At 42.4% G+C, this 27,090-nt stretch overlaps 1 protein-coding gene across 1 annotated transcript in view; it reads right to left on the bottom strand.

Annotated features, from left to right (window-relative positions):
- LOC126298316 (inhibin beta B chain-like) overlaps positions 1–27,090 on the bottom strand; it is a 353,474-nt gene that overhangs the window by 283,670 nt on the left and 42,714 nt on the right. The window contains exon 2 of the mRNA XM_049989612.1: positions 21,451–22,258. Within this exon, the coding sequence (XP_049845569.1) occupies positions 21,451–22,258 (808 nt within the window). The remainder of the gene's footprint in view (positions 1–21,450; positions 22,259–27,090) is intronic.

The following is a 27,090-nucleotide window of genomic DNA, read 5'->3' as shown; positions in this document are numbered from 1 at the left end:
GTGCATGCTCTGTTGCCTGTGTCTATGTGCCTGTGGTTCTGTCAGTGTGATCATGTGATGTATCTGACCCCAGGAATGTGTCAATAAAGTTTCCCCTTCCTGGGACAATGAATTCACGGTGTTCTTATTTCAATTTCCAGGAGTGTAGTCTATTGTCTTATCAGTGCGCCACCTAGTTCGGCAAACCGCCATAAAGTTGGTTGGTTGATTGGTTGGTTGTTTGGGGGAAGAGACCAAACAGCGAGGTTATCGGTCCCATAGGATTAGGGAAGGATGGGGAAGGAAGTCGGCCGTGCCCTTTCAAAGTAACCATCCCGGAATTTGCCTGGAGCGATTTAGGGGTTTCACGGAAAACCTAAATGAGGATGGCCGGACGCGGGATTGAACCATCGTCCTTACGAATGCGAGCGCAGTGTCCGCCATAAGGCTACACATGACATCTACATCAACGTCTGCCAACAGGGCAGAGTGGAGGCAGCTGGTGAAGTTTTATCGTGAGTGAGATGTTTGCGTGGTATGAACTGGGCACTTGACGTCGTCTGTCACCAACAAATGGTGTAAAAACCTATAATCCGATCGCTTGCATCTTCACCGAGAGCACTCAGCAGCTGCTCCGCACCTTCAGCTAGACAATGCAGCACCCCATCATTTCCGAACTGTGTCGATGGTTTGTGAATGTCTCACAGAGTTCTGCCACTTCAATTTTTGCAAGTGATTTTACATAGGATAGTAAGCATCTTTCTACGTTCATTTGTTAGCTGACATTTTCAGCATTTCTGTCACACTCTCCTGCGAGGAATAAAAGCCTGTAATAACCCTTCTTTGTACACGCTTGAAGCCTTCCGTTAGACCAATCTGAAACTAATCGTTCGTGCTAGGTTATTATTCCAGTAGAGGCTCTACATGTATTTTTATCTTGGGTAAGCTTTAGTGTCTCAGAATCCTATCAATAAATACTAACATGTGGTTATCTGTTCCTATTACTAATCCTATGATATCTGTCCACTATATACACGCACATATTCTCGAAACAGTGTATTTGCACGGCATAACTGATTCTACCTATGATTCATAAATTGTTTATTCAAAGGCTACAATATTTTTATTTTTCGTGAAATGAATAACATCATATTTTTCAACGTTAGGAGCTAGTCCTCTGTCTTTGCATAAATTTGGGGTTTCGTCAATATATGACTGAATGTTACCGTATTTTTGTAGATATGCTACATTACATATGGGCACACGCTCTTATTTCGAACAGTTATCATACTTACATATACATTTTCTATATGAAATCCGAAAGGTGCAATGAAGTACATGGCGAAGGCTTTTCCAGATCACTGATAATAGGTCTCTCCCTTGTTTCATTTTCATTCGGAGATAAGTAACGGTGAAGCTATAGCATCCATGCTTCTAACACCCTCATCTCCTTTAGCTTGAGCTTACACTTCTTTCGTGAAACATGCAATTAGAACCGCATAAATTTTTACTTTCTTTCTTGAACATTGATCCTCTGAATTTACTCATTCGTCTAACAGTTACCGACATCGTCTATCTTTCAATGGTCTCTATATAAGTCGCGTAAGCTCCCCGTAGCTTTCTTGTCTTGACTAAATGGCAGTTACAATTACAACAAGTTTTTGTTTCCTTCGACCTCTCTTAACGTGCTATGGTGGTTGCATTTGCACTACGTATCGTATTCTCGAGGTAAAAAAATATGTTCATGCGCCCCCGTTCAACAGGCTTTATGTGTTTGTTTTTTATATCATTTTCCAGTGTTACTCAGTTCACGCGTCTGCGAACAGAGTGGGAGTGCTGCCCTCTCGGACACGTCATTTACAGGAGTATCATACTTAAAGTGATTGTATGTTGTCATCCTATGTGAAACAATGACAATTTTAGAAAAAGAAGTAAAAACTTGCTGTGGTATATACTATTTGGGCAATATTATAATTTTCACTGCTTTCCTGTATTGGTTAAGCCAGTTTTTGTGCTCTCTATTTGCAGAAATGGGTCTACTGTAATGATAACATGCTGTTAGTAGGTACTTTTGTATTATCACGGAAGTATTGTCCAACAAAAAGTGATATGTGATGCAGAAAGAGTTGCGTTTCTATTGCAGGCATTTCAGAGGAGCAGTGGGTGTGAGGAAATTATTTCCTGAAAGCTGTTCGGACAGATGAATTCTGTATCGTTTGAGATTTATAAAATTAATAGATAAGATCGAAAGAGGATGCATTAGATCCCAAAAAGACTTATTACATAAATATGAATATGTTTCTCATCGAATGTACTGTTTTGTCTTTCAGCAGATGTGCCGCAATAAAGGTAACTTCACTGTGGCTATTTCAAAATTTAGAGTTCTAGTCGTCACAGTGACTTTACGAGCATTTGTACTTTCTCGTACGTCCGTCTCACACAATGGTAACAGTGATTTAATGAGAGAAATATGACGATCTTTTGCTGCAATGTAGAACAAAAGAGGGTAGAACGTTACGAGCAAATTGTTACCATTTCTTAAACAGTTGTTTCTTCGTACAAATAAAGGCGGAAGAGTGTTCCAGGAATTCCTAAAGCGAATTTTATAACCATTACATTTAAATTCGAATAAACGTCATCTTACGTCAATTATTTCGATGTTGAAAAGGAATCAACCAACAGGCATATCTACATGTAAAGTGTGCTAAAATTCTTCGAAAAGTAATGCCTCACCTTTTGTGAAACGTAATAAAAGTACAAATGAATCTTTTTCTTATACATACTGCTTTCCGCCCAATTCTCGGTCATTTGCACAACGTTACACTAGATGGAAACAATGGCAAGTACGCTTTGGTAGTTAAAGCAATGACAGCATACGGTACACGTTCCCACTCTGAACAAAGCATGCTCTTTCAGTCCTCACATATTATACCGTGCTCCGTTTCTCCGAGGACCTATAAACATGTAGATAAAATAAACTTAGAGAGGTATTTCAAGATAAGAAAGCCGGTGGAAGTACAGGATTGTAGTACTTGCGTCCTTATTACTACAAGAGTGGTACCAAGCTGATACATTTTCGAAGTGAGATTTGTACAGAAGTGATGCTGTTATGTAGCTCCTTGACGTCGCAGCGAGACTACTCGTAAAATGACACGCAGCAGAAGCATTACAATCGGAAAACTGTGAATGTATACTTCACAATCTCAAGATCTGACACAGAATACTTTCTCATAGCATTAAAACGCTTTATCAGTTTACTAACTTGTGATACATTTTGGTTATTGTAGGAATTTGATGAACTTCAACCATTATGGAAATCTGAAAGGCTTCGGTAATATCGGCCGTTACTATCGCTTATTAAAAGCAGGAGAATCGCCTTCTCAGTCTTACGAGGACAATGGGGGCCAACGCGGTTCATTAACCATGGGCTGCATGTTGTGGCAAAGTGCCCGCCAAAATTCTCATCATCAAAACTTCCGAAGTTTGACCTTCACCAGGTCAAAGCCGACTTAAATTCCTTGTACTATAACTTCTATTTCTTCTGAATAATTCTTTTGCTATTCGTTCAACGTACAAAATGTTAATACTTTCGTTAACTTCTGTAGTAGACGAGGATATCTCTCAGAAAATTCCTGAAAACATGTAAATTGTGTATCCTCGTTATGAGACAGAATGAAATCGAAGTATCACGCCTCGGGGGAGCGCAGAATGCCACGTACGGCAAACGCTATTACAGGCTCAAACTGGTTCAAATGGCTCTGAGTAATATGGGACTTAACATCGATGGTCATCAGTCCCCTAGAACTTAGAATTGCTTAATCCTAACTAACTTAAAGACATCACACAACACCCAGTCATCACGAGGCAGAGAAAATCCTTGACCCCGCCGGGAATCGAACCCGGGAACCCGGGCGTGGGAAGCGAGAACGCTACCGCACGACCACGAGCTGCGGACGCTATTACAGGCACAAGTGTTCTACACACGGAGCAGACCGCTTCCGTTTCATCGATACCGGATTAAAATTTTCATTTTTCTACCAAACGATATTCGGAAATAAAGCGCCTTTCTTTTTATGTTGGGCAGCACGGCAGTATTACAGACGCTGCACTGGCACTACAGGTGTTATGGATCCCTCCTCTAACATGTCAGTATTACCATATATTTTCTGTGGTTTCCAGGACAGAGTTTTGTGGGTTCTTACTTATGCACGTCAACTCCAGAACGATACCATCCAACGTGAGTTGTGTTTGTCAACATGAGACAGATTCCAGCTTCTACAAGGAAAAGAAAGCACCGATTTCTACGAGAGCGTGCTGAAAAGTAATGCCTGCTAATTTTTTATGTCAAAACTTTTAAAAGTTTTTAGGTAAAACAAACCGTACTAACATTTTACATTTGTATTCTTCATATCTACATATTTATTTCTCAGTATACTCGCCATGGTGGCGAACAAAATTCTCCCAATGACAAAACAATTTGTTGTTACCGTCGATGAGGAATGTTTGATTTCGTTGACCGAGACAGAATCTCACCTCTGCTCGCACGGCTTCATCCTTATGAAAGGAAGGTGTTCTTTAAGTTTTGGAAACAGATGCAAATGGCCATTTCGGGCCCGTATGGAGGATGATCGATGACAGATCGATGACTGTTGCAGATGTCACACCGCTCGTATGTAATTTGGCAGTCACGCTGAAGAAAAAGTCTCCTCCATGTTCAGACAAACTCTCCGAATTCGAAAGTCGGTTCAGCACGCTGTTTCTCACGCACCGACATACTATACAAACCACCATGTTAAGCGCTAGAATTCCGAGCCCCCTAACGGCAGAGGGCTGCAGAATGTCAATATTGTTTGTTTGTTTGTTTATTCACGTAAAAAATTTGGGGCATTACTTTTCAGCACGCCCTCGTTTTTCTCAGGGCCTGTCAGCCAACAAAGACACGCCCTTTTGAAGTAACTTTTTAGCGTCTCTTTCATGACTTGTGAGATAAAGGAAAAAAATAACACGAAACCTTAGTAGCACGTAGTTACCAGTCTCTGACCTTCAGCGTCACCACAATGTAGGAGATTGTGTAACCAGCCTGAGGAGTGTCAGAAGAAAGTTTATCTTTTCTAGATTTGGGAACAGGGAAGTGTACTTCTGAACAAAGACATCGCCGACAACGCAGACAAATAAAAAACCAATGTTGACGGGGCAATAAACAGCAGCTCCAAAGAAATGCCTGCTGACGTTGAGAGCCGCCGCTAGCTTGTACGGGGCTTCGCTTTCCCCGCTCTGGAGGGAGCCAGCCCGGCTATCTCCAGAACTGGAACGTCGGGCCTCTCAAATGAATCACCATTTAAAAAGCTACGGCGCTTGTTGTATGCTATCTCGTGGCAAGGACAGTGCACCCAATGGCCGAGACGTTTATTCACGCCGGGGACGTTCCGGAAAAGTTACAGCGGGGCCGGTGACGAGTAACATACAAAATATGCTAATGTTGGGCGGCGCAGCGGTCGTAAAGCCGCGCCGGTAGACGCTGCCCGGGAGGGGGGGGGCAGGAATACAGCCCGCCACGCCACTTCGAAACCCGCTCTGGGCAGCGCCATGCGCTCGCCCATATACGGAAGTCCATCTTCGTACGTACAGCACCGGCGCGTTCGTTCTGGTCCTTTCGTGGGTGGCCGCTAACAATGAACAGTTCGTTTCTCACGATGTAACTGCTGTCCTTCGTCAAGTCTCAGACAACTCTTAAAAAAAGGAAAACGACACGACCGCGTAGAGGCTGCAACATGACTTTGTTTACTCACGAATAACTACAATAATACTATCATCTGCTGGTCGACATAATCGACTCATCGTAGTGTGTTAGTATGAGCCATTTCGTCAGATTCCGTGAAGAATTAAGCATTGTTCAAATACGGCACACACGGTAGTTTTTGGGTGGAGTCAAACAATGCATTCGTATTTACAGTGCGGCACTCAAATGTATTGTGGTTGTATAGTGATATACAGGGTGTTACAAAAAGGTACGGCCAAACTTTCAGGAAACATTCCTCACACACAAAGAAAGAAAATATGTGATCTGCACATGTGTCCGGAAACGCTTACTTTCCATGTTAGAGCTCATTTTATTACTTCTCTTCAAATCACATTAATCATGGAATGGAAACACACAGCAACAGAACGTACCAGCGTGACTTCAAACACTTTCTTACAAGAAATGTTCAAAATGTCCTCCGTTAGCGAGGATACATGCATCCACACTCCGTCGTATGGAATCCCTGATGCGCTGATGCAGCCCTGGAGAATGGTGTATTGTATCACAGCCGTCCACAATACGAGCACGAAGAGTCTCTACATTTGGTACCGGGGTTGCGTAGACAGGAGCTTTCAAATGACCCAATAAATGAAAGTCAAGAGGGTTGAGGTCAGGAGAGCGTGGAGGCCATGGAATTGGTCCGCCTCTACCAATCCATCGGTCACCGATCTGTTGTTGAGAAGCGTACGAACACTTCGACTGAAATGTTCAGGAACTCCTTTGTGCATGGACCACATGTTGTGTCGTACTTGTAAAGGCACATGTTCTAGCAGCACAGGTAGAGTATCCCGTATGAAATCATGATAATGTGCTACATTGAGCGTAGGTGGAAGAACGTGGGGCCCAATTAAGACATCACCAACAATGCCTGCCCAAACGTTCACAGAAAATCCGTGTTGATGACGTGATTGCACAATTGATTGTGAAAATTTACAATTTGATCACGTTGATCGAGGAAGTACAGTACATACTGACGAAACTAAAATGAGCTCTAACATGGAAATTAAGCGTTTCCGGACACATGTCCACATAACATCTTTCCTTTATTTGTGTGTGAGGAATTTTCCTGAAAGTTTAACCGTACCTTTTTGTAACATCCTGTATACTGTTACTGTCGAGTTAATGAGGTTTATATTATTATCAGAGAAGGACAATTATACAGGTACATTTACAATTCTATTCTACATTGCTTAATGCTTCCCGTTATTTGATGATATGATATCTTGCGAACCATGGATGAAGGGTATCAGACGGATGCCATATTCCTTGACTTCCGGAAAGCGTTTGAGTCGGTGCACCACTGCAGACTCCTAAGGTACGAGCATATGGGATTGGTTCCCAAATATGTAAGTGGATCGAAGACTTCTTAAGTACAAGAACCCTGTACGTTGTCCTCGATGGAGAGTGTTCGTCGGAGGTGAGGGTATCATCTGGAGGGCCCCAGGGAAGTGTGGTAGGTCGGCTGCTGTTTTCTATCTACATAAATGATCTTTTGGGTAGGGTGGATAGCAATGTGCGGCTGTTTGCAGATGATGCTGTGGTGTAAAGGACGGTGTCGTCGTTGAGTGACTGTAGGAGGATACAAGATGACTTGGACAGAATTTGTGATTGGTGTAATGATTGGTTCAAATGGCTCTGAGCACTATGGGACTTAACTTCTGAGGTCATCAGTCCCCTAGAACTTAGTAGAACTACTTAAACCTAACTAACCTAAGGACATGCCCGAGGCAGGATTCGAACCTGCGACCGTAGAGGTCGCGTGGTTCCAGACTGTAGCGCCTAGAACCGCGCGTTCACTCCGGCCGGCTGATGTAAAGAATGGCAGCTAACTCTAAATATAGATAAATGTAAATTAATGCAGATGAATAGGAAATAGAATCCTGTAATGTTTGGATACTCCATTAGTAGTGTAGCGCTTGACACAGTCACGTCGATTAAATATTTGTGCGTAACATTGCACAGCGATATGAAGTGGGACAAGCATTTAATGGCAGTTGTGGGGAAGGCTGATAGTCGTCTTCGGTCCGTTGGTAGAACTTTGGGAATATGAGGTTCATCTGTAAAGGAGACCGCTTATAAAACACTAATACAACCTATTCTTGAGTACTGCTCGAGCGTTTGGGATCCCTATCAGGTCGGATTGAGGGAGGACATAGAAGTAATTCAGAGGCGGGCTGCTAGATTTGTTACTGGTAGGTTTGATCATCTCGCGAGTTTTAGGGAAATGATTCAGCATCTCGGTTGGGAGTCTCTGGAGGAAAGGAGGCGTTCTTTTCGTGAATCGCTACTGATGCAATTTAGGGCACCTAGGAATTTGAGGCTGACTGCAGTAAAATTTTACTGCCACCAACTCATATTTCGCGAAAAGACCACAAAGATAAGACAAGAGAGATTAGTGCTCGTACAGAGGCATATAGGCAGTCATTTTTCCCTCGTTCTGATTGTGTGTGGCACAGGGAGAGAAGATGCTAGTTGTGGTACGAGGTACCCTCCGCCACGCACCGTATGGTGGATTGCGGAGTATGTATGTAGATGTAGATGTAGACAATGAGTCGCCCTGTCTGATTATCATAACTCGCTTACAGCTACCAGAAGATGATAGTTTATCGGAAATGGTTGTGAATAACTAATATTGTATTGCAGCTTCTTGGCGGTCTTGTCTTCTATTCTCAACTATTGAAAACTCTAGAACACCACATTTACGCTATACATCCACTTTAGATTATTTGTTATTTGTGTAAAACTATCAGGCTAATTCAATTAGCCGATCACAATATGCGTTACTGTCGTTCAAGGTGTCAAAACAGTTTCATTTTCAACGTTTCAGGAGTGATTTTTTGCAAGTGATCAGTTTGCCGACTGGTTTAATGCCGTCATCTATCTGTTCTTTTCTTATTCAAATCTTAGCATCCCCACGTACTTTTTGCACGCAACATCCTCGAGAACATGTTTTCTATACTATAGTCTCTCTTTGTGTCTACAACCCTTATCTCTGTCACGCACCTTTCATTGTCATTTTCACAATTCTTGACTGCCCAGTATATATCCACATAATTTGCCAATTGCCTCTAGCGCCTCATCGTTTCGCAGTTCATATGTGTGCTTCATTTTATCACCTTTCCGTAGCATAGTATTTCTAGTGCTTCCGTGTTTACAGTATGTTCTCCATCCTTCTGACTTCTTCAACTCAACAAATCGACTTCTTTCTTCTTTGCTTTGGCCTTCTGACATAATCTTGTAGATTCGGAAAGAGAATTCTTCCACTTTTTCCACTTTATGTTTCGCAATTTTGATTTCCAGACATTCTGTTTTCTCCTTTCGTCTTGTCGATATTGTACGATCGATAGTGAAGTAAATAGATATTCTTCTTAGTGTGGCAAAAACCTCGCAGACAGTTGTCAAAATATTGACTGGTAGGAAAGAAGGATGTACAGTGTAACGACTGGGAGCAGTGACAATGGTAGTCATAATCTACTGAATCTACAATAATGACTACCGCTGTCCCTGTACGCACTCGTTACCTCTGTACATCCTTATTTCCAAGGAGATCGTCCCTGATTTCCCAGCATTCTTAGCTGGTGCAGTCTCCCTAAATTTCCTTTTCCCAGAACTCGCTATATTAGAAAACTTCTATATCTGTAACTATAAATTCTTTTTATATCTGCCACTACCATTAGTGTTATCTTTGTCATTATTATTATTATTAGTGATAGTTTTCTTTATTAGTTCATAGCCAGTATTATTTACTCACATTGTCTCTACAGACACCCAAATCACTTTAATACTATTTGTCACATTGAAATTGTTATTTCTAAGGTACCTATGATGTGAAAAAGGTACTGTAGTGTGGATCTCTGGTCCGAAGTAATAGAAGATGTGAGGGCACGAATCGGATCAGGTTAAATAAATAAAAATAAAAACAAAATAAATGACGAGATAAGAGAGTTTCAAACTTTTACAAATACTATTGGAACAACCCCCCCCCCCCCGTCTATAAAATACACGCGAGTGATATATGTGTGTTAGACAGTCTGTCACGTTATTAAGGTGTTAGAAGTTTCAAGGATATTTATTTCGAGGATGAGGGTAACATTGTTTTCTGGGTTTCATTAACAACTACTAACGGGACTTTCTTCGAGGATTATAAAAACGCTTCATACACAAATAAAAACTGCTTTGTGGAGTTAGTAAGGACAGTTCTCTTTGGAGGCTTTGAAGATACTCTAGTGGGAGGATGGTGCGTTTAAACGATTTGACTCACATGGTACGTTCGAAGTGAAATTCATCGTGAATAAGCACCATGGACTATGGAACACGTAAAACAGATGTATCCGTTCATGCGCTATGTCTGTTTTAAAACTCTAGAAACAAAACGTTTTTGATGCTCTGTGTGAAGGGCTAAAGACAGGAGTGCAGTTTCGTACAGGGGCAGAATTTTAATCCGCCAGGACTTTCAAAAAGTGTACTCCTGGGTGCGGAGTTGCAGATTCATTCCGGAAACAGAATTTATGATCTAGTTTAGTATTCTCCGTCAATACAAATGCTTAAGAATCCCACATATTCTAAAATATTTCCGCTTGTGTCACAGACGTATTTTGAAAGGTTTGCTTAATAGACAATTTGTATTTTGACACCATACCAAAATTGCGATTTGCTTTACTTATATCTCACATTAGGTGAACGTTGCATTTCGTATTTCATCATAACGTTATTTTTACATATATTAAGTGATGCGTTTCATTTGGGACATCATATTTAGAAATCGAGCTCTACTACGCTACTATATTTGGTCAACGCTTGAAGCTTAACACTTTTTTATATTTAATAACAGTTGTCAAACACTATAAACTGGGCGAATTAATTTCGTATTGTTGATTTCATTCTATTTACAAAACACAAATGAAAACAAGAAAATCGCATTATATTACTGTGCAAATGTGCAGTTTTTGGTATAAAGCAAACATTGTTTGAAAAACAGAAATTTATTGAGTACTAATTCGAAAAGAAATGGAAAATTCGTGAAACGTAAATACCGTCATACTTACTATTATTATTATTTTATAACTTTCTGGCTGATGAAGCAAATGCACAGTAAATAACATAAAAGACATATATGCAGAGCTCTTGCTCAGAGGAATGCTGCCCAACTCAGCAGTGTTGAGTTTTAGTGGAAAGCAATATTGCATCTATCTTTCGTATTTGTCGATCCAGTGGACACAATACCAGAATACAGGCAGACAGGGCTACATTCGTAAAATATTTTTAGCCACAGCGCCTTTGATTGTTGTGTCATGTCGGGTTATATACATGCAAATTTCACACGTCATTCTTAGTTTATAGTGAGGCAGCGTAGTGTAGAAGAGCGGCAGTCATATTCGGGAGTAGCTTCCTTCATATCCTGATACGTCCAATCTTACTCAACATTACGAGTCTTGCGCCTATTACTTTAAGCGAACTATTAAAGTAGTGGATCCACATGAAATTATTAGGGCAAAATATTTATTCCTACCATACGCGTCTCGCGAAGTGACCACGACGAGAAAATCAGAGAAATTAAAGCTCATATCGAAGTTAGGGAGAGGAGGAGGTAGTGGTACCCAAATTAACGTCCTCCAAACACCGTAAGGTGACTTGGGAGTTATAGAAATTGATGAAGAGGAGACCCAATTCTAATCCAATTCTGATCTTCATGTTCTAGTTTTTACGTTATTTCCCTTGATCACTTAAGTTCATCGTCCACTTTCTTCTCTTGTCTCGGTGAATTTCGAGCTTGTGCTCAATCTAATAACTTGGTTATTGATAGGGCGATGATTTTTACTTTTCTTTACATGACTGCCTGAATGATTGAAGACCATGGGTAGTTCCTTCCCAGGAGATTCCAAACGCGTCATTTCTCGATCTTGTTCAATAGTATTGCTATCTACAGGGCGTTACCGCTTCTTCACTCCCTCCACCTCCATATTGAAATACATACTCCAGAGCTCCAATTAGTCGAACTCCAACTATTCGTAACACCAATTATCCAGATCGCTTTGTGGAAAAAGAAAATTGTACTGCATGACTAAAATTGTTGGTTTTGTTCGATGCAGGTTCGAATCCTGCCTCGGGCATGGATGTGTGTGATGTCCTTAGGTTAGTTAAGTTTAAGTAGTTCTAAGTTCTAGGGGACTGATGACCTGAGAAGTTAAGTCCCATAGTGCTCAGAGCCAGTTGAACCATTTTTATTTTTGTTCGATAGTTATTGCACTGCACGTTCCTTTGTCATTCTAAAATCACTCCGCAATGAATATATTAGAAGACAAAATCTTCCAGTGAACAACGAATACAGTAAGTGCATTATTGTACGTGCAATACGTGCATTGTTCTGTTTGTAGTGCCCGTCGCTGAGTGCGGCCTACATCAATCTGTGTCGTGACCTTAATGTTGGGGAAAGTCGCGCAGTATCGGCCAATCTAAGCTTTTTAACTTTACTGTGTAACTATGGCGGTTAATCGGAACATTTACTATTCTCTCATCTCAAGTCATTTTCTATCAGCGTAATGACGTTTATTTTTTATTTCTTGTACTTAATTACATCTAACGCAAAAAAGCAATAATTAAACGGCTTGTAGAAAGTGTCTTGCAGTATCGGCCATTGTCTTTTCTGTGATAATTTTGGTTACTAGTGATACACAGCACTGACACTTATTGAAAAATACTAGAACACCTAAGCACGGGAACATTGTCCCTATTTCAGCTCGGTAAACCAATGTTTAGCTCACTGTTTTACAGATATCGCAAATAAAATACGATATATTCTCCTGATCCACACAACCAACATGTGCCCAGCCTCTACACTTGGTACACAGGACCCGTATCTCTTCAAATCACTCCAAACACAATGCAATTGACAGTGTCTTCTGTTGACCCATTATTTCCAGTAAATTCCAGTTTTCTTCGTCGCTCCGTAATTGGTTTCCATGGCCACTTTTGTGTGTTTATTTTATTTTGGAACCCCGACTAAAATTCAGCTTTCTTCAACAATCTTTCAGATTATTTTGTTGGGCTATCAATCTCTTCCCTTTGGTAGCGATCATTTCTTTGCTAATTGCTGAAGAAGATTGAGCTAACTCCCTCACGGACTTTATGTTAGACGGAACTTTGCTCACAGCCATTGCCATGCGCTCTTCACTCCATTTTACTATTACTTTTCTCACATATTCCACCGTTTCAATCTGAAAAGAAGTAAGAAGAAGAAATTTTGAAATTACATCTGGCCGATACTGAAAGACAGTCGGGTGGCCGGAGCTGCACGCAGTAGGATCTAGTCATATTGTGAGTCCTTCTAAAGAAATCATCATGAACCGTTTGTTTGATGTCATTTCTTACGTAACATATATAACCGAAATATAGCAACGAAATTAATCACTTACCTTAAAAACAGGTACCACAGGCCTCAAAGTATCTTCCGTGCGCTAAGAGCCACAGCAACACCGTCAAGCACTCGGAGCAAACATAGCACTGAAGAGAGGAAAAAGATTACCGATTCTCGTGCACATGGATACACAAGCTTGCTCCTGCTTACTGCACGCTTCTGCCATTTGCAGGCGGAAAGGGAAATCACGATAGTAGCCGGTACTGTAAACCGGCCGATACTGCTTGACTCTCCTCTACTACACTGAGTTGTCGCTACACGTTCCGTCTTACGAGTCTTTTCTTTCGTGCGTGTGTTTTAATTTACTGTACTATATAATGTTCTAAAAGGAAACGCGTTGCCTTATCGTTGGAAGACAAAATAAAAGTCCTTGAACATTTAGACAAAGGCGTGAGTAGGAAGTAATTAGCTAAGATGTTTAGCGCGGGAGCATAAACAATTTCACACATAGAAAAAACAAGTCCTCAATTTTAAACTTTGTACCTGTCCTTGAGATAGGAAATGGGAGTTCGTCGGGAAAAGCGATGAAAACAGCAGCCAACGAAGAGCCTGAAAAGGGCGTATTCAAGTAGTTTTTGCAGCAGCGAGCATTGGGAATCCCCCTTTCAGGGCCAATTGTTTGCGAAAAAGTTGGTCTTTATTTAAAGCGAGAAATGGCTGGCAACGGAATTTCAAGGCAAGGCAGGGTACTAGTGAATTGGATTTAAATGCCGAGAAACTATCTACAGACCCAAAAGCAGCAGAAAGTGTGATTGAAAAATTCAGAAATGATGCAGAATCTTTGTTCCTAGTCGTAAAGTTAGTAAAGGCCGTGTTAAAGTGCTGAACTGTGCTAACTCTACAAGGAACCACAAAATACTGCTTGTGTTAATCCCTGGGCTTTCAAAAATGTTAAAAAATTTCCCATCTTTTACAAGAATCAACCAAAGGCCTGGATGACTGCTACTTCGGTCTGCGAATGGTACGACTGAATTTTCATACCTGAAGTAAAGAGATACCAAACGCCAATGGGGAAAGAAGGCAGTAAGGCGATTTAATTCTGGACAATGCACATTGCCACTCCACAGAAAGCTTTCTTGATAGAGAAGATGGGCGTGTAATAACTCTCTTCCTGCCGTCAAACGTAAAGATTTTGTTGCAGCCTATGGACTACTAGGTTATCGAAACTATGAGGCGACGTTACTGAAAACAACTGGCGAGGAAATTTTCGATAGAAGATGGAACTGAAGAAGGTATTTGGGCTCACCAAAAAAAAAAAAAAAAAAATTTAGAAAACTCCTCTTACATAGTGGAAAGCATGGAATTAGGTGAAGAACGCCACATTATAAAGAACTTAGAACAAATTGAAAGGCATTTGAAGCAAAGATGAGCTACGGAAATATGAAGATGAAAAGAAGAACAGTGAAAAGGAAGAAGAAGAATGAGAAGCGGCAGTGGATGAAATGTCGCTTGAGCACGTAAGAAAGATCATTTTGAAAATTCCTCGATGTTCCGACTACAGTGGAGAGGATATACACGAGTGGATTGCTTGTGATTCTTAGAAACCTGGATTCCATATTTTCAGTGGTGATGAAATCATTCCAAGTGCACGAGAAGAAATTGATGGCCAGGAGGATGACAATGAAACTGAACCTCATCGGACCGCCCACTGATGAGGCGTTTGCGCGTCTTGACATTGCGTTAACATGGATGGGGCGGCACCAGGGGTCTGACCATACGCAGCTGCTCACCGTCAAGCAGGCCCGAGACTTTGCTGCAAGAAAACGACTGAAGCCACAAAAGCAACTTACTCTGACCGATATGTTCAACGACTGACACTGTATGTAAGTACAGTACTTATAATACCTAATCAACATATTTTGTAGTCATGTAATTAATATTGCGGTGTATGAACGCAAAAATTTAGCTTTTTTTTTAAAGAAATGACTTGTTTTTATGACCTATCCAATTATCCGGATGTCTGATTATCCGGATCGGGTCCGGTCCCGAGTCATCCGGATAACTGGAGCTCCACTTCAATCTAACACATCGCTGAAAGTGCTGACACAGTGAGCGGAGGGTTTAGGCAGAGAGTCGTGGGGTTCAAACCCAACCCGATTGTCAAGCTTTATGCTTCCCTTGGTCTTCTTAAATTACTTAAATTGAATCTGTGCTACATACAAACTACGCAAGCCACCGTATGATGCGTGGCGGAGGATACTTCGTATCACTACCAGTATTTCCTTTCCTATTGCGCTGACAAATAGAGCGAAGGAGAAACGACTGTCCCTGCGCCTCTGTAAGAGCCGTAATTTCTCTAGTTTCATTTACGTGGACTTCATGCGAAATGTACTTTGGCGGCAGTGGGATAGTTCTGTAGTCAAGTTCAAATGACAGGTCTCCAAATTTTCTCAATAGCATTTATCGAAAAGAATGTCGCCATCACTCCTGGGATTCCCATTTGACTTACCAAAGCATCTCCGTAACACTTGCGTGTTGGTCGAACCTACTGGTAAAAAACTAGCAGCCCATCTTTGAACTGCTTCGATGTTCTTTAATCCGATCTGGTGCGAATCTGCTTCAATGTTCTCCTATAATCCGACCTGGTGCAGATCCCAAACACTCGAGCAGTACTCAAGAACGCTAGTGTTCTATTTGCGGTCTCCTTTACAGATGAACCAAACTTCCCCAAAACTCTCCGAATAAACAGAGGTCGACCATTTGCTTTCATCACTACAGTTCGTACAAGGTCGTTCCATTTAGTGTCGCTTCGCAACGTAGGTATTTAATCGATCTGACTGTGTCAAGTAGCATACTACTAATGCTGTACTCGAACCTTACGAAACTGTTTTTCCTACTCATCTATATTAACTTACATTTTTCTACATTTAGAGATAGCTACCATTCATCTCACCAACTAAACATTTTGTCTAAGTCATCTTGTATCCTCTTGCAGTCACTCAATGACGACACCTTCCTGCACACCACAGCGTCATCAGCGAACACCCACAGATTGCTGCCCATACTGTCAGCCAGGTTATTTATGTACATAGAAAATAGCAACAGTCCTATGACGCTTCCCTGGGGCACTCCTGATGTTACTCCTGTGTCCGATTTACACTCACCCTCGACCAAACCCTACTGGGTTCTAATACTTACGAGGTCTTCGAGCCATTCCCATATCTGGGAACCTCTACTGTATGGTAGTACCTTTGTTAACAGTCTGCATGAGGTACCATGTCAAACGCTTTTCGGAAGTCTAGGAATATAGAATCTGCCTGTTGCCCTCCATCCACAGTTTGCAGGATATCAGTGAGAAAAGGGCAAGATGAGTTTCGCACGAGCGGTGCTTTGTAAAAGGTGCTGAATTGTGGACAGAAGCTTTCCAGTCTCACGGAACTTAATTATATTCGAACTGTGAATACATTCAAAGATTCTGCACCAAACTATATTAAGGTTATTGGTCTGTAATTCTGAGGGTCAGTTCTTTAAACCTTCTTATATACAGGACTAACCGGTTTTTTTTTCAGTCAGTTGGGACTTTGCACTGGTCTACATTCGCGATAAATGCAAGCTAACTAAGGGGCCAGTGGCGTAGAGCATACTCTTTGTAACACCGAGATGGGATTCCATCCGGACCTGGCGACTTATTTGTTTTCAGTTCTTTCACTTGCTTCTCCACGCCAGGGATGCCTATTATTACGTTCTCAATACTGGAATCTGTGCGATGTTCAAACGACGGTTTATTTGTACTATCCTTCTGCGTGAACGATTACCTAAAAGTTGAATTTAAAACTTAAGCTTTCCTTTTGTTATCTTCTACTGCCACACCAGGCTGGTCAACGTAGGCCCAGAATTTCCTTGGTCCTCGGCTCGATCCTTTGCTAACGTACGACAGTGGTAGTTGCATGCTTCACGCATCGATGTTTTTACAGACGCACGAATCTCTACTTACTTTGGCTTGTTGCCATTTGCGCGTTCTCTTTTGAGCCGAGAGCGCAACATTCTCTTTGTTTCCTCAGCATTTCCCGAATCCTTTTATCAAACAACGTTGAGTCTTTTTCGCCCTTAACCCATTTACTCTACACATACTTCTCCAGACCGTGATTTACCATCCATCCAAACATGATATCATGAAAAAGAAGTCTGAGTAAGTGAAGGCATCCCGTTAACTCGTTAGGGCCCCGAAACCCTGACGTTTCATGTAAAAGACTTATCAGACGCTTTAAGGTCTACTGACAAAAGTCATACAGTTATTTTATCATTTGGTAAGTTAAGAAGCCACTGTTAAATATTCATTTTAGTTACGACAGAAGACTGACGGGGACAGTGGACAACATTTAAAATGCATTCGAGACATGGGATGGTTGATTCAAAACAGCTACGGTTGATTCCTTCCTATCCTTGTCCAACGAAGCTTTCGCTGTATCTCTGGTGATATCGACGTTAACGAAAGATCAATGTTGGAGGTTCATTTTATCTTTGTTATGTGTGACTCGTCACCAGTCACTTTGCAGACAGGCCATTTTTTGTGTACAGATGTTTCAACAGTTCTGTCAGAGAACACAACGCTCATTCATCGTTCTCACCATTCAGTAGTATGATTAGCATTTTGAAGCTTTCTCGACTATTCTGTAACATTTGGAAACTTTATTTTCCTTCTCCATGAGCGGAAATTTTGGACTTTCGGGTGGCTTTCCTGTGTTCTTGAACAGAGCGAGGTGACTCAGTGGTTAAGACAGTGGACTGCCGTTCAGTTTCCCGTCCGGTGAACCAAGTTTGGGTTTTGCATTGTTCCCGTAAATCGCTTATGGCGATGACTTTTCTTTTGAAAAGAGTATTAGACCGATTTCTTTCCTCGTTCTGAGGTTGTACTCCAACATACGGGACATTAAACTTCAGTGGTCTTTCTTTTACGTATCCTTGACTAAATTGAGATACATTTTCGAGGCTGCGAGCACAAAGGCGATAGGATAGATTAACAATATTTCGTATATTAGAACAACTTTGATCGCACACTATTATCTTAATGATACGTGGACATAATTCTGTACTTGTAAACGATGAACCGCCTGTTATACTATGAAACAGTGTTACGCTGGAAATCACTCTGCTGTGTCTTATTCTCGCTTATGGTTATCTTTCATATTCATGTTGTATTTAGATCTATACCCTGCATCTGTCACAGTGGGTCCTTTTACAACAAGGGCTAAAAGTTATAAAACTATTAAATATGTATCGAATATATTGTATCCTCTGTAAAGAGTCCCCACTGAAGATGCTTAGAACCTAGACAGCGCACTGTATTTTATCCGAACTTCAATTAATACATAAAATGATATAATACTTATTAAAATAATATTTATTAGTTGTTAATGAAAGCGCGATAAACTCGCCGATTGCTTATTAAATTGCAAAATATAATGTTTTGAATGATCTGAGTGTTAATTGCAGACATCTGCATTTGCAGATGTGTCTGTACTGGGCGAGATGTAGTTCAGTTATGTGACATTGCTACATGATTGGAGACAATCGTAGAAAATAGCTCTCTACTTTCAAAGAGCTTTTAGTTCTATATATAACGAACATCTATAAAATAGAAATCTTCAGCAATGCAAGACAGATTCGGAATCATGATTTTGGAGTATTACAAATAAACTGTGACGGACAATGTTAGATTTATTTTTAGGACTGAATGTCGAGTCGACGATGAGGTACCTAGAGAACTAGAAGTCGTTTCGATTTGACAAAGATCGAGAGCGTAAACTCGCTTGGCGTCGCATGAGAAATCATCATATCTCTACACAGAGTGATTTAGGGATGATTGGAGACAATCGTAGAAAATAGCTCTCTACTTTCAAAGAGCTTTTAGTTCTATATATAACGAACATCTATAAAATAGAAATCTTCAGCAATGCAAGACAGATTCGGAATCATGATTTTGGAGTATTACAAATAAACTGTGACGGACAATGTTAGATTTATTTTTAGGACTGAATGTCGAGTCGACGATGAGGTACCTAGAGAACTAGAAGTCGTTTCGATTTGACAAAGATCGAGAGCGTAAACTCGCTTGGCGTCGCATGAGAAATCATCATATCTCTACACAGAGTGATTTAGGGAAATCATAGAGAACTTAATGAAGGAATATGGAATTGAGATCGAACCACAGACATTGCGCTCCGAACAACGTTTCTTATTCTACTGCAAAACCTCGGCACAATGCCAGGCTACAAGATTTACCGTTGTCCAGACCTTTTCGTTTCACCAGTTTATATCATATTACGTAGTCCACAGGACGACAATCTGCCTCATACAGGAGTTCAACTCGTGTTTTCGTCAAATGTCCACAAGGACAAAATCATACGTTTCTCTGCGAGTTTTCAACTGAAATTCTCCCTAAGAAAGTGTCCTGTCTAGCAAGAGCACTCCTGGTTGGAGCTCTACGGAATTATTGACTGCTAGATGTTCCAGTCAGTACTACAAGTTCCAGGCATCGTCCAGTACCATTTCAACTGCGTTTGGAAAACCCCAAAACTTGCTCTCTGAAAGCAACAGTTGATCGGAATTTCATAACTGTGATACAGTTCGAATGATACTTATACAACTAAACTTAACAAATTTCTTTTACTGGAATCTTTGCTCACAGCTGTTGTAGTATTACTATCTCAAGCTACAAAGGCAGGATTTGGCGCTGAACCATTGGCGGTGATACTCGTTCCATATCAACCTACATCTCACCTGCAAATAAAACAGGAAAATGTGACTCATAACAGTTTAATTATAACTTGTTGTCATTGTTAGAAGAGAACTGCTTCTTTCACCTACCAGAGCTTCAAGTATCGTCTTCCTTATGTCAGTATTCGTCTCCAAATACCCATGGCTAGTGGTAATATGGTAGTTTACGAATATTGTGTTTGTGCTCTTATATACCGTTTCCTGCAGTATATATTCATCCTTATTCTGGTGGTAAGAAACATCTGCCCAAGAAGTTTCTCAACGTGATTCACCCAATTAAGCTTGAAACAGGCAATATGAAGCCATACAGCGGCTTCCGCTTGCCTTAGACGATACCACGTTCTGATAAGAGAACAAACACGTCCCTGATTTGTTAGCAAGAGCAAGCAGTTACCATTTGGCAGACGTTTACAACCTCAGGAACAGCGACTGGTATTTTCTCCGTCTGTCTCGTTACCAGCCTCACTCTGAGTTGAAAGCAAGTTTGTTTCTAATTTTAGACTATATTACTCAAATAAAGACTGATTCACTGTCCTCTAAGTTGGCACTACACCACCAGGAAGCGGTTATAACAAATCGTTGACTGTTGGTATTGGTTCCGTACCAGTTGCATGGTGCAACGCATTGTTGGTAACAGGCGCAGCACGTCTCTAAAAAGTTGTAACTTTTGTACTTAAAAATACATTCTTTAAGAAATCTCATTACTTCCAAGGAGAGGAGGGCGGATCGTAGAGGCAAGCGCACGAAAATACATTACGAAACATGCATACAACAAACAGCTCAACAATGCATTTCTTATAACTACAACTATAGCAACGATAGGCACAGAGCGTTAGCAGTGAATCTTCTCCCTTCCAGTAGCTGTCTCAGCGTATGGAGATTGACAATTCCGTCAGTAGTTAACTATCTTAATCGGTAACAAGCATTTGTACTCTTATATATATACATATACCAATTTAGTACTGGAGGGCAGCATGGAGGGTGAAAATCGTAGAGGGAGACCAAGAGATGAATACACTAAGCAGATTCAGAAGGATGTAGGCTGCAGCGGTACAGTATGAAATTACAGTATGTAGAGATGAAGAGGCTTGCACAGGCTAGAGTGACATGGAGAGCTGCATCAAACCAGTCTCAGGACTGAAGATCACAACAACATTATATATCCGAATGCCCTCAAAAACTGAGTCACAAATTGAAGTATATTTAAAAGCTTTTGTGTGACCACTTACACTACAGTTTATTACGAATTTCGTATGTGTCTTTGCAAAAGGAAATTCGATGTGTTGGATTTTTTTTTCTAATCAAAATTTTTGGACGAAATGTACTCCAGTTTTTGGGTTTCGAAGGACACAAGCAGCAGTAAACGTAACAGAAAATAGTGAATTCGTTCTCTGTCAACCCCCGGTATCTGGTCGAATTCCTCTGCCGGTGCCACAAGTTTCTGAAGAGAATGCGTGGAGAACGTGTACACATTCGAACTGTAAGCACAGCTAAGACGTGGCAGCGAGCGTTCGGCAGCCGCGGCGAGGGCCGTGCTTACCTGGTTCGGCGAACGTGATGATTTCGGAGGTGCGGCCGTAGAAGTCGTCGGGCACGGTCTCGGCCGAGCGCTGGCGCGGCATGTCTGCGGCGGTGGAGCGGCGGGCGTCTCCGCCGGCGCGCTCCAGGGTGTCCAGAGCGACGGCCCGCGGAAGCGCCGAGGTGACGTTGGGCTTGGAGCGCAAGCCCAGCTTGGAGAGGATCTGCTTCTTGATGGCCTCGATGCGGCTCGCGTCGTCGACGCCCGCCGTGGTGGTGACGGCTGCGAGCGGCGGGACGTGCGGCCGGCGGTGGTGCGCCCGCGGCCGCGGTCGCGCTGCACCGCTCGCCGCCAGCCACAGCGCCGCCAGCAGCAAGGCGTGCACGCGCCACCGCATGGCCGCTGAGAGTGCGCTCGGGAGCTGCGCCGCAGCCGCTAGTGGGGGGCCGCGGAGGCGGAGGCGACGCTGCGCTGCATGCCGGCGGCCGCCGTCAGCTGCGGGCCATGCGTGCGGGCGCGAGTCCGGCCGGAGACTGCCGCCGCCGCCGCCGCCTCCGCCGCCGCCGCCGCCGCCGCCGCCAGACGCCAGACGCCAGACGACGCCGCCGCCCCCGCCGGCGGCCCCCACCCCCGCGCGCCCCTCCTCGCCCCGCCGCGGCGCCGTATTCTTCACGTACTTATGCGATCCGCCGAGGATAGTGGCCGCTTCTCGATCCTTCCACGTCGGCCAAGTGCAGTGCTCCTCGGCGGCTGGATGGTCTCTTCTTCGATTGGGTCGGCCGGCTGGCCTCGCGGCACGAATTTTTCGGACGCCGCCGAGGTCGGTAACCTTACGTCAGACGTGCCTCCCCACCTCGCCTCCGGCGCGTCGTCACTCGTTACACCAAACTGTTTGCACTGAAGTTAATACCTACCGCGCCTGCGTTTCAGTCGTTTCACTTTCGGAGATGTACTGCAAACTTTGTCGCTTCAGTGCTGCATTTCTAAAGCTCGGCGAACTCCGTAAATGTCTCGAGACGTACGACTGAGGGCGTCCGTAGTCCTAGTCTCAAATGTAGTTGATACTTCCTAACACACACCGTTGCTATTCACAATATACATAAATGACCTTGTGGATGACATCGGAAGTTCACTGAGGCTTTTGCGGGTGATGCTGTGGTATATAGAGAGGTTGTAACAATGGGAAATTGTACTGAAATGCATGATGCAGGGAATGGCAATTGAATCTCAATGTAGACAAGTGCAACGTGCTGCAAATACACAGAAAGATAGATCCCTTATCATTTAGCTACAATATAGCAGGTTAGCAACTGGAAGCAGTTAATTCCATAAATTATCTGGGAGTACGCATTACGAGTGATTTAAAATGGAATTATCATATAAAGTTGATCGTCGGTAAAGCAGATACCAGACTGAGATTCATTGGAAGAATCCTAAGGAAATGCAATCCGAAAACAAAGGAAGTAGGTTACAGTAAGCTTGTTAGCCCACTGCTTGAATACTGCTCAGCAGTGTGGGATCCGTAACAGATAGGGTCGATAGAAGAGATAGAGAAGATCCAACGGAGAGCAGCGCGCTTCGTTACAGGATCATTTAATAATCGCGAAAGCGTTACGGGGATGGTAGATAAACTCCAGCGGAAGACTCTGCAGCTCAGTAGCTCGGTACGGGCTTTTGTTGAAGTTTCGAGAACATACCTTCACCGAAGAGTCAAGCAGTATATTGCTCCCTCCTACGTATTATCTCGCGAAGAGACCATGAGGAAAAAATCAGAGAGATTAGAGCCCACACAGAGGTATACCGACACTCCTTCTTTCCACGAACAATACGAGACTGGAATGGAAGGGAGAACCGAAAGAGGTACTCAAGCTACCCTCCGCCACACACCGTCAGGTGGCTTGCGGAGTATGGATATAGATAGATGTAGGAAACGCTTAACTTGGAAATGAGGGAACCGAAATATTTTTTTCTCTTAAAATAATTTCGTGTTAAAACATACTCAGAAGTAACAATATCTTCTATCATGTCGTATTTATTACAGCACGGTGATACCATTTCCTTCTAAAATTGACTCTTATTGGTACTTATGTTTCTTCTTCGTCTTTTACGCACGAGTCGCTATGGATTACTCTTACTTCTACTGTTTCTCATTTCTTATCTTCCACATTTCTCCCACCATTTCTCGATGTTTCTCTCTTCTGTCATCTGTTCAAGTGGCCCCAGTTGTCTTGGGTCTTTCGTGGAAGCCTTTGGAGTCCTGTATATTTCTTTCTGAGTGGTAGTCGTACCTCGATATCTTGTGGATTGATTTGTAGTTCATCCATCTCTCTTCGAACTTCTTTGCAGCATATGTTTTTCATTTTTAATTTACCAAAGTAACTGAACAGTCTTTGTGTCAGTCTGTTGGGATTCATCCTTTGTATTTGGTTGTAGAAAGCTACCCTTCTTTTCCTAATGATGTCTGTAATTTTTTCAATGTTTTTATAAAGTTCACTATCGACCTTCCAGGTTAGCCGAGAGCGCTAACGCGCTGCTTCCTGGACTCGGGTAGGCGCGTCGGCCCCGGATCGAATCCACCCTGCGGATTAACGACGAAGGCCGGTGTGCCAGCCAGCCTCGATATGGTTTATAGGCGGTTTTCCACATCCCCCTACGTGAATACCGGGCTGGTCCCCACGTTCCGCCTCAGTTACACGGCTCGCAGGCATCTGAACGCTTTCGCACTATTCCATCGATTCCACTAGTCGCAAGACAGTTGGGGTACACTAATTCCTTTCCGAGGGGTACGGGGTGGCGGTAGGAAGGGCATCCGGCCACCCCTTAAACTACCATTGCCACATCTGATTAACCATGCCGACCCTGCGTCTCCATGGGACCCACGGCACAAGCAAAAAAAAGTGTATAACGTTCGCTATCGTGACGTTCTCTGTATAAATCAGTAAACGGGCCAAAACCATACACTTTGTGGCCATAATGGCAGGGAAATGAAGGACAACGCAGAAGAAAACCGAAATGCTAAACTTTTTTTTTTCCAAAGCTGTTTTACTGAGGAAGGCTGCATTGATTGGAGGTCCAAATGTTTTTCTTGGACTGCATCTCAACTTTACCTGTGATGTACAAGCAGTGTTTGGAGGTAGTACCTGGCTGACACTTACTGTTGTATGGGGCAATCAAGCCGATTATGGTGGCCTTGAAGCATTTCCAGATGCTAACATTTTGGCTTGGAAGACATGAAGTATCGCTGAGACTACAGGACTGTTGGCTAAACAGCCTTACGGTACTCTTGTTCCGAGCATGCCATTTGTTTTGACTATGAGAAGGAAGAAGAAATTAAATGCTGATGAGTACCTGTTTATATGGGCTAAAGTCGGGAAAGGCAATTGTAAAATAAAGATCAACGGTGATTGTTTGATTTATTATAGACAATAAACTGTGTTCTGTCCTTTCCTTATCTCTTTTCCTTATCTCCCTCACTTTTTTAATTAAAAAAATCCATTCACTTTTTGTTTTGGTGGCTGTGCCGCTCTTGGTTGCACGCTAGGCGGGTGACCTTGAACGGGGCTTAGCCGCTGGACGAGGCTGCCGGGCTACGCACAAACGAGAAAATGGCTGATAGCGAAATAAGTGACAATAACGGGATAGAAGATCAACTGAAATAGTTCAACAGAGGGAAAGCCACTGGACCTGACGGGATGCCAATACAATTCTACATAGAGTATCCGAAACAACTTGCAACTCTTTTAGCAGCAGTCTACCGTACGTCTTTGGAGGATCGAAATGTTCTTGATGATTGGAAAAAAAGCACAGGTGATTCCCGTATTCAAATGGTTCAACTGGTTCTGAGCGCTATGAGAGTTAACATCGGAGGTCATCAATCCCCTAGAACTTAGAACTACTTAAACCTAATTAACCTAAAGACATCACACACATCTATGCCCGAGGCAGGATTAGAACCAGCGACCCTAGCGGTCGCACGGTTCCAGACTGAAGCGCCTAGAACCGCTCTGCCAGTCCGGCGGCATTCCCGTATTCAAGAAGACTCGTCGAACCGAGGCACAAACCTATATTTGTGACGTCGGCGTTGTAGAATACTTGAACATGTTTTATGCTCACGTACTATGATATTTCTAGAGGCAGAAACCAAGATGAGTTCCGAAAACAATGATCTGACACGCAGCTCGCTCTGTTCGTCCACTACACCCAGAAAGCAGTAGATACAGGCGCCCAGTAGATCCCATTTCCATACAGTTCCGCACTGTCGCGTAATGAGCGTACGGAATATCAGACCAGCTGTGTCACTGCACTGAAGAATTTCTAGCAAACACAACACAGCATGTGATTCTCAACGGAGAGAAGTCTTCAGACGTTAAGGGAGTGTTATAGGACCATTGCTTCTCACTATATACGTAGATAACATTGTAGCGAAATGCAGGAAGACATGTGGAGGATCTACATTTGGTACATCATCGCATCGTATTGCGAGTTATTAGACAGAAAGATCGTTTACTGTATGATTATAAATCTGCAGAACTATCAGTGGAAGCAGTGGCATCCATAAAATGCCTATGAGTAAGCCTACGGAGTGATTTGGAATGGAACAACCACATAAAATTAATCACGTGCAAGACAAATGCCAGACAGATTAATTGGAAGAATCCTCGGGATATGCAGGCCATCAAGAAAGGAAGTAGCTTATAAAACACTCTTTTAGTATAGGATCCGTACTAGACTTGACTGATAGAGAAAATATAAATGATCCCAAAAAGAGCGATGCATTTCGTTACAGGTTCATTTAAAATGCACGAAATTGTTACGGAGATTCGAGCCTATACCGAGGCTTACCGGCAATCATTCTTCCAGCAAATTATTTGGGACTGGAACACAAAAGCGAGGGAGGGGGAAGTGGCAGTGATACACAAAGTATCCTCCGCCACACACTGCAAGGTTGTTTGCAGAATACTGAAGCAAATTTAGATGTGCTTGCTCTTTAACTGGTATCAAAATTTTCCTTAGTATATTTCTTCGTGTGATTTTCAGTGCTTCCATCATCACCTTTTTGTTCAGAGTCAAGACATTGTGTTGTGTAAAGTACCTCAGGGCGAATTACTGTTGAATAATGTGTAAGTTTAGCATTGGTGGATGCTGATTTCTTGTTATACTCATCCTTCGAGAGGTAGTATGCTCTTTTCATCTTATTAACACCTGCTTTAATTGCAGCGCTTCTTTCTCCGAAATGTCTTGTTCAGTTTCTTCTCCTAGATACTTGAACTTCTTAGTTTTCTCATTTTTTCCATATGTTTGAGGCCAACTTTATGTTTGTCATAAATTTTGTTTTCTCAAAGGAGATTTGTAAACCTGCTTTTTCAACTCGTTCTTTGAGATATTCTGTTTGTCTCCTAGCTATTTCCACAAAGTCTACAAAAAGAAGCTAGGTCATAAGCAAACTCCACACAGTCTCTGGGTTGTCTCTTTCGTAACCTAATCTAACTTCCTCATTGGTTTGGTTTTCACCTAATGCCATTCTCCATTCCCTTATGACTTTTTCTAGAACAGAAAGAGCAGATCATCTCCCTGCCTCACTCCAGTTCTGATCTCAAAACTTTCCGAGATTTCACTTTAGATTTAGATTTTGTTAGTGTTTGCTTAATAAGAGCTGTGGGT

This window comes from Schistocerca gregaria, chromosome X (assembly GCF_023897955.1).
Source record: "Schistocerca gregaria isolate iqSchGreg1 chromosome X, iqSchGreg1.2, whole genome shotgun sequence".
NCBI classification, from domain to species: Eukaryota; Metazoa; Arthropoda; class Insecta; order Orthoptera; family Acrididae; genus Schistocerca; species Schistocerca gregaria.
This window is presented reverse-complemented; position numbering and strand designations above follow the sequence as displayed.